This window comes from Prosopis cineraria, unplaced genomic scaffold (genome assembly GCF_029017545.1).
Source record: "Prosopis cineraria cultivar Desert tree isolate PC_DT_omini unplaced genomic scaffold, ASM2901754v1 PC14, whole genome shotgun sequence".
NCBI lineage: Eukaryota > Viridiplantae > Streptophyta > Magnoliopsida > Fabales > Fabaceae > Prosopis > Prosopis cineraria.
The window spans coordinates 20,670,993-20,685,848 of record NW_026555345.1 but is presented as its reverse complement, the minus strand read 5'-3'; the positions used below and the strand labels follow the sequence as shown (position 1 = coordinate 20,685,848).

At 31.7% G+C, this 14,856-nt stretch overlaps 1 protein-coding gene across 1 annotated transcript; it reads right to left on the bottom strand.

The window, feature by feature from the left end:
• Window positions 1–12,474: 12,474 nt before the first annotated feature.
• On the bottom strand, window positions 12,475–14,478 carry LOC129292227 (F-box/kelch-repeat protein At3g06240-like). The gene is made up of 2 exons (XM_054929789.1): window positions 13,377–14,478; window positions 12,475–12,595 (listed from the first exon to the last, which is right to left on the bottom strand). Exon 1 carries the CDS (start codon window positions 14,476–14,478, stop codon window positions 13,390–13,392), a length of 1,089 nt encoding a protein of 362 aa, XP_054785764.1. The 3' UTR covers window positions 12,475–12,595; window positions 13,377–13,389.
• Between the last annotated feature and the right edge of the window lie 378 nt (window positions 14,479–14,856).

Genomic DNA, 14,856 nt, shown 5'->3' with positions numbered 1-14,856 from the left:
AAGGACCAAATTGACAATAGTATAAAACTATAAGGACTAAAATATTATTTTTCCCTAAAATAATCCTAACATTTTATAAGAAAAAAAAATATTTAATATATATAAATTTATATTTTTAGATTTTTTTAATTCTACCTTTTATAAAAAATTAATTTAAATTTTATTATTTTTCCCTAAAAAAATCCAAAAAGCCATTATATATATATATATATATATAATAAAATTCATGTTTTTTGTCATTATAAATTTAAACTTCCTTTTGAATCAAACATCCAAGTAAAATTTATCTAACTAACTTTTTTTTAAAAAAAGATATCCAAACATAAATCACGTTATAGTTAAGACTTTTTTTTCTAACTTTAGTTTGCAAACGTCAATTTATTTTGACCTAAATTGTGGATTTTTTAATCCAAATAATGTTCCCTTTATATATTTTGGTTGGTGGTGTTTTATTTTGTAGGTAAAAAAATAAAGAAAATGCAAAAAAGTGAGGATTGTTCTCTAATAATACAATCATCTTCCTTTTCTATCATTGTGTTAAACAGACAAAAGAGAGTTGATGGATTGCTTTAGTTCTTGGAGAGCTACCTTAAGGGGGAACCACCGCCACACCGTGATGAAGATCGTTCTACAAAGAAGGTCAAGATCTGAGATGAAGATGAATAGATTCACAACATAATGGAAGATGATAATCTCCTATCCTTTGATGAAGAGATTTATGACTCTACTATTGTTTCATTTAAGAAAGTCCCTCAAGCTTAGGAGGCTACCGAAATAGTGATGCTAAAGACTACTACTCCACCCGTAACTCCAGCTCCAATGCCTTTTTTCAAGGACAAACTACTCAGCTCTGGCAACATTGAAGACAATACTGATATCAAGCTTAACACAGGGAACGTAACCATAAGCGAGAATAACGGCATCCTAATGATTACCTTCTCGTCTCAAGTTCTTGAAGTTTTAAATAAGAGAATAGGCCATGTAATGGTGATAAAATTCTTGGGAAGAAAAATAGGTTTTAAAGAATTACAAATCAACTTCAATATCTATAGGCTAATTACAGGACTGAAGAATGCTTTATAGTCAAGTTTAAAAGGGAAGATGACTTTCATAAAGCATTAACCAATAGACCCTTAGTCATATTCAGCCATTACCTCACTTTGTAGCTATTGAGTCCTTCTTTTAAGCTAAAGAACACGTCATTAATTAGGTTGTAGGTTGGATTCAGCTACCAGGATTACCAACTAGATATTATCACAAGAGTATTATTCACTCAATAGGTATTGTCTTTAAGAGTGTTCTAAAGGTTGACTATAACACTGACTCTAGAGATAGAAGGAAGTTTGCACATTTGGCCTCTATCATCGACCTCACTAAGTCTCTTGTTTCTAAGATTTAGTTTGATGATGAAATCATCTATGTGGAATATGAGAGCCTTCCCATGATTTATTTTCATTGTGGCCGGTATGGTCATCTTGTAGAAAGATGCCCAGAAAAAAATGAAATCTCAGTCGACTATAATGGCAGAGCAACCTTTATCACCATTGATAGTGACAAAACAACCACATGTAGATGTACACATAAAGGCAAAATATGGTTCATAGATGCACCCACCACAAAGATTCCAAAAGAAATATGATAAAAGTGGTAAAAAGGAAGAGCCATCTGTACGATTGGGTATTGTAATGAGTTCATGATACAATATCCTCAACATATCTGCGGAATATAAAAAGAAAGAATAAGTAGTGTATGATACTGTCAGACATGCGAATGCTTACAAAATGGTCAAAACAAAGTGCAAGCTAAAGGATAACACCTCCATGGCCTTAGGCAAAGATTGTATTTTCAATTCTCCTACTTATACTACCACACAAGCAATAATATCCTTGGACATTAATAAGAACTAAGTGGTTATCATTTATAATGAAAGGTTACCAAGGAAGAAGCTAATGTTGGGCCAACCCTCTAACTCCAAGGCCCAACCCATTCCCATAGGAAACTTTCGACTCTAGCTTAAACCACCAAACCTTAAGATGGACTATCAATGCATCATTTTATCATCTGGACTTCACATTCAAAATGTTAAGGAGAAGCCTAGGGATCAAGCTCCAGGCCTATCTATTTGAATGATGAAAGAAATAGCAAGAGGTCTTTGAGATGACACTGTTGAAGCAGGGAATGATGATGTCATTGCCATGTTGATAGAGGGAGTAGACTTTTACTCAGCTTTTGAGTAATAGTTTAAATTTTTTATGTCAATATTCATTTGGACTTGTCAAGGAGATTTTGATAAAAGGTTTCCTTCAACTATGAAATCCTTTATTTCTAATTATAAACTTGAAATATATGTTCTTGTAGAACTAAGAATTTCAGACAAGAAGGCTGACAAGGTTATCAAACTTCTTAGACTCTAGAATTCCCATCGAGTAAAGGCTTCTAGATTTTTTTTAGAGGAGCATGGATTCTTTGGTCTAATAAAGTAGAGGTGACAATTATCACAAATCACTTCTAATATGTTCATGTGAAAATTTACTTGACCTCAAATCATAAGCATTTTTCTTCTTATCTATATATGATAGTCCACAAGTAAGACTTTGCAAGTTCTTATGGAGTGATCTTAGTGATATTGCTCCTACTAGTGACCAACCTTGGCTCCTTACAGGAGACTTCAATGCAATTGTGAGTAGTGATGAATGTAGTGGTGGCTCATAAAGACTAAATTTTGGATATAAACTATTTCATTCCTTTATTCATAATAATAGGCTCATTGACCTGGGCCCAAATGGACCTAAATACACATGGAGGCAGGGAACTCTCATGGTTAGACTTGATAGAGCTTTAAGTAACCTCGCTTAATACAACTCCTTTTTATCCAATTGGGTTGATCATCTTTCAAAAATTCTTTCAGACCATAAGCCAATTTTAATTTAGCTTGGATCAAATGAAAATCAAGGACATGATAGGCCCTTCAAATTTCTAGCATCTTGGCTCTCGTACCTTGATTTTAGTAGCCTAGATCAATAAGTTTAGGCCCTTAATAAGCACAATATGGAGAATATTAAAAATTTCAAGCAACAAGCCCTACAATGGAATCACTAAGTATTTAGAAATATGGAAAACAAAAATGCAGGCTTTTATCAAGACTTCATGGGATTTAGAGCAAACTTAAAACTTCTCCCTTGACTTCCTCCTTGACCTCAAAATCCAGTTGACGAAAGAGTACGAAAATTCTTGCTTACAAGAGGTACTACTTTGGCTGCAAAAATCCTTGACATACTGGCTTCATTTGGGAGGTTAGAACACTTCATTTTTTTCACATTAAAGTTATGATCCATCAAAGAAAGAACCACATAATGCAACTTCAATTTGAGAATGGAGAGAAGGTTATTAATAATCATTAACTCTCTGACATGGCTCATGGTTATTTTGAGAAGCTTTATTCTTTAGAGGATAGGAATTTTACATCTTATGGAATATCAGCTAAATTCTTAAAAATCTCTTCTCCTTCCTTTTCTACTTTAAAGAGGATAGTTGTAACATCCTAGATTTTAACCTTAATAATTTCTAATGTTTATAAGGGTATTTTAGTCAAATTAAGTAAATTTTGGTTTAATAATGTTTTTGGGAGACAAATATAGCTTTTGGATCCTAGGATAGCCTTAGAAGTGGGCTAGATTGGAGTACAAGTAGGCTATGGCATAGAGAGAGATTCAATCTAAGTGTGAAACTCTTTATGCCATGTGTCGCTATAGGTGTGCTAATATGCCGCAGTGCACATGCACAATCTACACTTATCAGTTCATGAAATTAGACCGAAACTCAAAATAGGGAAAGATAGAATGTGAAGAGACGATGAGCAGCGATCGGTTGGTGCTAGGGCTTGACCTTGGGGTTACTTTAGAAATATTTAGAGCAAGATTTAGCTTTGGTTAAGCTTTATACACTTCTCCTTCTCCCTATATTCAAACTTTTCTGATGATTAGGCTATTTTGAGGCTTTGATTTAGTTTTTCTTGGATAATGGTTGAACTTATTATCTTAATTAAGGTCTTTAGTAGTTAAATCAAGCCTCTAAACTTATATTTATGGGTTATATAATGATTTAGAGTTGTTGGTTAAGGTTTAGACAAATCCTAAGTAGAAATTAGAGGTTTAGGAGCAATGTGGGTAATGTAATATTGTTATATATGTGTTGGTATGTTAAATAGGATTAAAAAAGTGTGTTGTAAGAATTTTTGGGAGTAAATTGAGGTTTCTAGTATAATGGGTACCCAAATTTGTACCATAAATGGGGTGATTAGTGTGTGGATTGACAATTAATGGTCTAATCTTATAGATTAGCCTTTGATCGAGTATTATAGTGCTAGTGGACACGTGTGGAGTTGTTGGTTAACCATAGTAACCTTTTTTGTAATAAAAAGGTTGAGATAATCGAATTGTCTAATCTCTCTTATTATGTGTTTGGATAGTAGTATGTTAGATTTTAAAGTTAATGCTTTGATTTGGTACAAGTATAGTAATAATATGAAGTTATGATTTTAAAGTTATGTAAAGTGAAATGAAAATTTATTTTAATATTTTAGTATTTGAAAAGTTAAATGCTATTTTTATATATAACTAGTTAAATTCTATGATTTAAGTGAAAATGAGAAATTGTGATAAATTATATATTATGACTATGTGTTGGAGCATTGAACATGTTTGGCATGATCATTGTGAGAGGGTGGAAGTTCACCTTAATGTGTTGTTGAGACATTTTTTGAAAATCTATATAGTATATTGGCATCGTGGAAGCCCCAGTGCTACATGAGGTAGATTGGGATCCTTAGTATTTGGAGATAGGGGGAATCTGTGATCCATAATGGGCGAAGGTGTTCTTAGCCGGGTTGCCTCCTACTAATGGTGAGTTTGGGCTAATTTAGTCTCATCAATTTAATCGGAAGACATAAGGAGGGCATAAGGTATTGTGTTAATCATACATTTCATACTGCTACTATGTATGTGGATATATGATTCATTATATGTTTTGAATACCACTTCATACGCACAAACTATTCTCACAAATGAATAGTTAATTAGACTATTTCATTACTCAATTCTCGACTCATCCTGTGATTACATTTTACAGGTGAAGGCTCCGTTAGGAGTAAGGGAAAGGAAGGTACGATTGAGCATTAAGGGGACTAGCCAGATTCTATAGTCCCTGTCATTTATTTTTGGTTTGTAACGAATATTGTATGCATATGCCAACTTAGGACATATATAGTTTTGTGATGCACTTGCTTGATTCCTATTGTAAACTGTGGCTATCGCGACCTGGGATGTATTAATTATGTTGTATTGGCTGTGAGAAGTCGAGATAATAATGCAAGTATTAGTTTTGATTTTGATTCATGTGTTAGATTAGCCATTGAATTGATTATGCGAAGTTGTTACCCTTATAGAATTTATGTTGAAATTGGGCTTTTGGTGGTCAAATCTTATCTGGGTTATTATTGTTGTGATTTAAATGCTTGAATGGGTTGTTTGTGATCTATTTGAGTTGGTTCAAGTGGTTTTATGGGTATTGGCACCTGGTTTGAGATTTTGGGCACCTTGATAGTAATTTTTGAAAGAAAATATGCCATATTAATTTTAGGTGTGAAAATCTCATTTGGCTAAGTGTTATAGGTGTGAAATTGGTATTAATAGCTATATGGCTCTAAGAGCTACCTATAGACACTTGAATTGCTCAAATCAGATAATGAATAGTAAAATGGCACGCTGTGGAAGTTGGGCCAGAAAGCGATCTTGATAGCAATTTGCTGTCATGACAGGGGACGCATGCCGCAAACAATGGACAATGCCCTGCAACACGAGGCATAGAAAGGGACGTTTCCCTCTATGTAGTCTGTCGTGGAGAATGACACGCTGCGTTGTATCCCACTATACTCCATTACTGTAAAAAAAATTTGTTCTTCATTATTTTTATAGGATTATTTCTCTTACTTTCGTTGTCTTATTTAATTGATTTTGAACTATAGTTTGACAAATGATAAAGGGTTTTCTTGAGATCCCATTTTTCTTAAATGCTTTTAACCTTTAGGTTATGATAACTATTTACGGGATTAATATAATCTTGGTTATCATAACATTGTTCCTTTTTTGGTATCCCGTGTGCTTGGTAATGTTAGGGATGACATTACAATAGTTACTTTAAAGGAGGTTAAGAAAGCTTTGATGGAAATAAAACCTCTCAAATCTCCTTGAAAATATAGTTTACATGCTCTGCTCTTTCAAAGCCAATGGGAGCATGTTGGTCAGAGTCTTTATTCACTTGTTGATTTATGGTTTGGCCATAGTATTGATTTTATTCTTAACTACACTCTTATTGCTCTAATTGCTAAAGTCAATAAACCATAAAATTTGGTAGAGTTCAGGCCTATTAGCCTCTATTTTGTCATCTGTACAATAGTCACCAAGGTGCTTGCAAATCCTATTAGAGAAGTCATGCATGATATTATTTCCCCCTATTAATCTAGCTTTATTCAAAATAGAAGCATTGTTGATAACATCACAATAGCCCAGGATGTTATGCATTTCATGCGTATGAAGAGTAGAAAGACTGGTTGGATGGCAATTAAAGTTTATCTTGAGAAGGCTTTTGATAAATTTTGTTAGGAGTTCATAGAAGATACTTTAAAGATATGGGATTTCTTGATGCTATGATCAAACTAATCATGTCTTGCATCACTATTCCTACTATGCAAATTTTATAGAATGGTAAGCTCTCCACAAGTTTCTCACCTAGAAGAGGTAATTGATAAGGGGATCCTCTAACCCCTTACTTCTTTGTGTTGTGTATTGAGCATCTCTCCCATGCAATTAGTGATGAAGTCACTAAAAATATATGGCATATTGTTAAAATGGGCAAAAATGGTGTTCTTCTCTCCCATTTCTTTTTTACCGATGATCTCATACTTTTTGGAGATATTTCCAATCCTTAAATTGAAGTTATCTAAAAAGTTTTGGAACAATTTTGCATAAGTGAAAAATGCAAGTTTATTTCTCTAAGAATGTGCTTGCTTCCAGTCATGATTACATTTGTGCTAAGCTTAGATTTCAACAAATAAACTTATTAGGAAGGTACCTTAGTATACCCTTAATTACTGGCAAAGTCATGTCTCGAACTTGTAATTACAGTCTAGAAAGACTTCAACAAAAATTAGTTGGTTGGAAAAGCCAAGCTCTCCTCCTTACTGGTCGAATCACTCTTATCAAATCTGTTCTTAGCTCAATTCTCTTATACATGGCGCAAGGTACTTTGCTCCCTGTTTGTTGTTGTAAGAGTATTGAAAAATTGATTTGAAAATTTATCTGGGGATATTCTAAGGATCATTATGGTATTAGCCTAGTTAAAAAAGATGCATTTTGCCAACCCTTGTCCCATGGTAGTGTCGGCCTTCTTAACCTTGATGCCTGGAACAAAGCATTTATGTCAAAAGCTTGCCTATAAAATTTTTTCTAAGCCTAATTTGTTATGGGTGCATGTTCTTAAAAGTCAATGCAATTTTATTGAAAGAATACCACAAGATATTAGTCACTGTAATTCCTCATACCTTTAGAGAAACATTGCTTCAATATAACATGATATCATTTTTCATGTCAAACGGCAACCTGAAAATGGAAGAGGTATTAAATTTTGGTTAGACTTTTGGATTAGTGACTCTAGTCATTTAAAGTTCCTTGCTTTCACTAAAATCCTTGACTGTAAACTTAAGAAACCATTAACTGACTTCCTCAATGACACTGGGCAATGGAAGTGGCACATTTTTTTTTCAATTTTCTACAATAAAAATTCTCAGATAGATAGCCTTAGCATCTGTTAATACTAGCAGCTTAGAAGGACCTTCTTGCTATTAGAATCTTACTTTTAGTAGTAAATTCAGCATCAAATCCTACTATACAGCCTCACAATCATTGGATTGGCAAGACACAAATGTTAATTGGTTGAAAGTATGGAAACTCCTTGCTGCCTAAAGAGTTAAAACCCTCATGTGGCTCTTGCTCAAAGGAAAATTACTTACCAACACTAAACATAATCACAGGAAGATGACCCTAAATCAAGGGTGTTCAATTTGTAATGCCCCCATAGAAAACATTGATCATGTTTTTAAGGAATGCCACTTAGCTGCTAATGTTTGGCAAAAGATTTTGACATTAGATATGCATATTGAATTTTATGGGAAGAATATAGGCCCTGTTTGGTATGTAGTCTTGATTTTCATAGGATTGGTATTGGAATTAGGATTGGGAATAAGTTTTAAAATTATGTTTGGTAGGATGTGGGAATGTTTGAAAAAAATTTATTTTATATATGTAATCATATTTATAAAAGACAATAATACCTTATCAATGTAAAAAGAATATGAAAAGCAAGGGCCATCAGAAGAGTGCCGGCTATCAACGCTCAACACCATCAGACAAGAAAGCATTAAAAATGTGTTGCAACAATATAGAAAATTTCAAAGTAACATCAAAACTCAGATTTGAAACACAATAGAAAATTTTATAGCACCATCGATTTATATTTGATATCAAAACTTAGATATGAAAAAAGGGAACTTGTGCAAAAACCTTCCATCTATGAAATAAAGGGAACTTGAGACTTTGTCTATAGAGCGCAATTATTCTAATGAGTCTTCTTCCATCCTTGTTGATGAAGAGATAAAGCTTTGATGAAGTTCCTCCTTGACCCAAATCTTTTCATGCCATGGAGAAAGGGACAGCTAGAATGACGTACAGGGTCAGTGAAAGATAAAGCTCTGATGGTCTTCCTCAAGGATGATATGGATGGTGAGAATGACAAACAAGTGATAGAAGATAGTGATTGATCGAAGATGGAGAAGGTGCCCAGAGATAAAGGAGAAGGTGCTGACATGGAGAAGAGTAGAGGAAAAATGACGAGAGACGCGAGAGCCAATGAGAAAATTGTTTGACAATGCAGGGCATTTTAGTCCATAAAATTTCAATTCTAGGAATAAAATTTCAATACCACCTCTCCCATGGATTTCACTAATCCCACATAGGTAGGCTTCACCGTTCCCAAGTTTTAGACAATCCTCCATAACAAACAGCTTAATTTGGGCTTGACCAATACCAGTTCTAATCCTAACTCCCCTAATGCCTTGTACCAAATAGGACCACAAGGTCTTGGCTACTACAGGTGCTACAGAATTCCTGTATTGATATCTCCTGGAAAATTGGTGTGAGCATACTCTGTTGCAAAGTCCATTTATAAATTTTTTTTAAAAAATAATAGTAAATTGGATTACCCAGATTAAATATGTATTGTTTAGATTTATAATAAAATAAATTTATTAAAATTTTATAATTTTTTATAATAAATATAAAAAAATTAAAAAATAAATTTTATAAAAAGGTTCAGATCGTGTCCATCACTTGATGAGCATTGAAACTGAACCTGGCCATGAATCCCCTTAGACATTAGGGTCACTGCCTAAGGCCTCGCGTAAAGTATAAGTCTCATTTAAATTATCGATATTAAATTTTACTTTTTAAAGGATATAATATTATGAAATTTAAAGATAAATTACATGAAAAATGACTTTGTTTCTATATAAAATGACTATTAAAATATATATACAGCATAAATTTTATGTAAAGTACTGAGATAAATATGTAAAGATATTCTAACAGAATTTTTTGTTATAAATTGCACATTTGTTCAGATAATTTTTTGGTATTGAATATTATCGATAAAAAAAGTTTGCCTTTGAATTCAGCATCAAAAATATCATTGACTTTGAAGTATTTTATTGAAGTTCTGAGGCAATAACGCTGAAGTGGTCCTTATCAAATAAATAAGAAAAAATATAATAAAATCCTTTCAAATTATTTACATGATAATTTAGTCTCAAAAAATGCCATAATTCTATTAAAATTCTTACAGACTTTTTTGTTAATAAATTTTAAATTGAAAAAATTATTTTACCCTCATTGATAATTTTTAATTACTCATTCAATTCTTGCTATTCTTTAAAGCAAAATTGTAATTTTTTAAACAAAATTTATAAATGCATTTTGTTATTATGAGAATTTATTTTTCAATAATAGAAATTATACTTGACAAATCGTAATTTTTTATTCAACTCTTATGATTTACAGATTTCTTAAATAAAAATTATGATTGAGACTTTTTTTTAATAACAAAAATTACACTTAACAATTTATAATTTCTTGTTCAACTTTTATAATTTATAGAACAAAAGTTGTGATTTTTTAAATAAAAATTATGATCGGGACTTGTTATTTTTAGTAAGGGTGAAATGGTCTTTTTACCAAAGAAGTTAGTAACAAATAAGTCTCTAGAGACTTTATTAGCATTATAGCATTTTAAAGAATTAAATTATCATTTTTATAATTTAAAAAAATTTCATTATCATTTTTTCAATAAATAAATAAATACATACATATATCACTGAATTGGTCATGTCATTAAAAAAGGGGAAGCTTTTTACTGGAGTTTGGAACCAAATTATTTACCCTTCTAATAATGATATTGTAATATGAATTTAAAAAATTTAAATTGATTATTAATCCAAATAAATCAATGACATTGATACTGAAATTGACAGACAACAACATTAAGACTTTTTAAGGTAATGAGCTCTCCCATTATTATTATTATTATTATTACTATTATTATTTAAAAATATAACTATTGATTTGTATATTTTTAAAGTGTTTCGATATAGATTCTTAGTCTCGTTTGATTAATTACTAGAAATGAATGAAATGAAATGGATAAAAAAAATCAAGGAAAAAATAAACTAAATTATCCTTTTCCTATAGTAAGCATGATAAAACTCATCAATATATATTATAAATGTGAGAATCATCACATCCTTCAAAAATATCATAAATCATAATTTTCAATTCTATAAACTATTACCTCTCCCCCTTATAAATGTGTTCATTTGTCCATTTTGATAATCTTATTTTTATTTTTATTTTTTTCAATCTATTTCATTTCTTGCTAGTAAGCAAACGTGATTTTTTTTTGTCTCTTCATGTCTCTCTAGCTATCTCGTCTACAATGTTAATTTGTTTATTTTTAAATATGTCCAAAAGAATGATAAGGAGGTACTAATTATGTTAAATATATTGATATGTGATTAAGATCTTTAATATTTGTGTTGAAATAGAATTATGATTCAACAAATTGAGACATGAAACATTAAACAGAATGGGGTGGATAATACTATTAATATGCTAAATTATAAGTCCACCTTAGTATAGATTAATAACGTTAATTATTGTTGAACATATTTAACATTGTCAGTGACATTATTTTTGGACATATTCAAAAATATAAACATTAATGAAAGTTGAAGATGAGATAAACTAGAGGGACTATAAGCAATGAAAAAACTACAAGTACCTACACTAAAACACGTTAAAATCATAGAAACTAATAGTTATGTTTTCCTAAAAAACAGATTTATGTTTATTAAACATTGTTTAACTTTTACAAACAAGTATGAAAATATTGTCATTGAAATTAAACAACAAATTGCAACACAAGTTAACATCATATTCTTCCTAATGAACAACAATGTCACTTAAATCACTTTTTCATGTTTGATGACAGCATAACATATGGACAACAAAAAATTAGCCTTCAAACATATATGTAAAGCATAGCCTTAAAATTTAAGGATTTGTTTGATTTCTATTTTTAAAAACTGTTTCTTTTTTTTAAAAAAAAATAAAAAATGCTTTTAAGTGTTTTGGATTTAAATAATTTTCAAAGTTGTTATGTTTTTGTTAAAATGGAAATATCTCAAAATTGTTTTCTTTTTCTGTTTTTGCTTTTAAAATACAAAATATTTAGATATTATCGCCACCAACCCTACCGTTCTTGCTTGTAATCACCCACCAGCGCCAAGTTCCAACACCAACCAATACTAGTGGTCATTGCTAATCCCCCACTGACTATGATCATTAGCTATCATAGATGGTGCCATGCTAGCTGATTACTATTGGCCATTGCCAACTAATCACCACCATCAACAATCATCAAAAATTGTTGGTACAACCAACAATTATCATTGGCCATCACCAATGGTCATCGCGGTCGACTACCACCACCACCAACCACACTTCTCTAGTAACCCTAGCCACCACCATTAGCTTGTCAGTACTACTGGCTATACCACATTAGATATAAACCCTCGTCAGCCATGACTGATCACTACCATATGTCATCACAATTAATTGCTTGTGACCATTATTATCAATCAATTTTCTTAATTGTAAAATTGTTTATTTAAATTAATATAATGAAACACATTATTTAAACAAACAAATTTTAAAAAATAATTTGCAAAATAGTTTTTTAAAATAAAAAATGAGAACAAAATCAAACAAGTCCTAAATCAAGAGAATAAAAGTCCTCTCACAAGGAAAAAGAGATTAATAACACAGCGGTATGATATTCTTAGAGCTTCAACACAATCTATTAGAGGTGGAATACTGATTTGTTGATAAGCTGCAGCGTATGACAAGCATGAAAGCTGGTTTGTTGAGTTGTCCTGCAATTACAAGATTAACATATGATAAGAATGTCAACATGCGTGAAGGCTTCAAAAATGTAAAATCATTGGTGTTTAAATTTGTGTACAACTAAAAAAAAATATAAATAAATTTTGGTTACGAATATGTCATGCATAAGTGCAGCATTTGTAATCCTTATGCCGTAGATACCAAAATAACCATGATTATTTCGTCTGAAAGTACTCTAAAAATTAAAGGATAAAATGACCCTAAAACTCTTTTTTCTTGTGCATCTTCACTCATAAATTTAAGCTCATAACAATCTTCCCGATGTTGGAAAATTACATAAAAGACTTGATAAAAAAGTATAGAAATGGACTAAAAGAATGACAGAAAAAGACCTAAAAATTATAGAAAATAAAATAACCAAAAGAATCATAATAATTTTTTGGTCATTTTTTTATTTTTAAGGCCATTTTTTATATTTTTTTTATTTAACTAACTGTTAAAGTTAACAACATGGAGGATATTGTCACAATTTTAAATTTTTAGTAATGAAAATGTATCAACAACAAATTTAAGGTCCCATATATTCCTCAACTTATAATTTAAGGACCAAATTACCATTTTATCCAAAATTAAATCGGTTTTAACCTTAATTATCGTCAGAACTCTTCAAGTTTTCAAGATAACCCTTTTACGCAACCTTAATATGAAAAATAAGGAAACAACCATATACAATATTTATGGTATGTGTATGTAAATATATCTAAATTAATTAAGATCAAAATACTGAAATATGATTATTTATGTATGTACCTGATCAAACTATTCAAGGGAGAGAAAGTAAAGTTTCAGTATATGCAGTTGCTGAGTAATAACAAGATCCCAGACAACAACATAATGGACGACGTCGTGTAATTTCTTGCGTGAAATATTGACGACGTTCTTGCAATTCTCCTTTGTCACTCCATTTCGATAACCCTATATGGTCATCCACTACAAGAAGTTGACCATCTTTGGTGAAGCATAATGGTAATATGTAACAGATATCCCTCTTACAAGACAACGAGAAAAGCTTATAATAATTAGTCCAAGATGACTTCACACCATACTCTCTCATCACCCACATCTCATCTTGATCGTCCCTACTAAAAATCAGAGTGAGACATCCTTCAAGTACTCGCAGATCATATAATCCTATGAAGCATCCATCAAAATCAAACGGCATTGGAACCTCACGTAGATTTTTTGTTGTAATATCAAATGCAATCATTTTCACTGCAGATGGGGTTCGGACTATCCAATGAATAGCATCGTTTGAGATGAAACCAACGGTTGGGACATTCGCATGATTGATGATAAGGTTGCCATGTTTTTGCCATGAGTTGGTTCTGATAGAGAAGACATCAAAACCTAGAAGAAAATCAGATGATGGATCGAGCTTCTTGTATTTTGATGCGAGCACTAGTAAGTAATCATCAGCAAACTCATCATAACAAAAGCCGTATAGAAATATGGAGTTATGTGGATCAGGTACTGGGATTTGTTTGCAGACCCTTGTGGAAGGATTCAAAAGGAAAATTTTTTGTTCATTCGTAGGAGCAAGAAACACAAAACCTCGGCAAGAAGTCGCCATGAAATCGACATCAACGTGTGATTTGAAAAAGGGAAGGTCGAGCTTCACAACAGCAGAATCGTCATGAAGGGATGCGTTGAAATCTATGGATAACATTTGTGAACCAACAGCGTAAAGGATTCGATCCGGGTGTTGAGAAGATCGTTGAAAATGCAATTTCACAAAGTAAGGGTTAGAGATGAGAGAGAGCCACGATTTGGAAGTGCACTTTAGACCCAAAAGAGATTTGATGGGCAAGTGAAGAAGGATTTCCAATTTCAAATCTCTGGGAAGGTTGTCCATAGAGAAAGAAGGAATGAGACGGATAGCATTTGGTGGAATTAATTATTATTTTTGAATCTTGAAGCAGTTATATGTTTTTCAAAAAGAAGATTATTTACATACTTGAAAATAATGATTAGTAGGATGATAAAAAAAACTAAAAAGAACTATATGTGGTGATCCAAAATTTTATCGCGCAATTGTAGTCTCCAACTTCTTTTTACATCATTCGCGGCAGCTAGCTCGATACATGTGGTGTAAGTATAGTAAGATATTATTTTTCAGTATAGTATAAGTATTATTAGATAGTCATTGTATACAATTCTTACTTTCTGGTAGCCTCTCAAAAAGAATTTTGAAGCGATTTATAGTCTTATTTGGAGGAGAAAAGTAAAACAT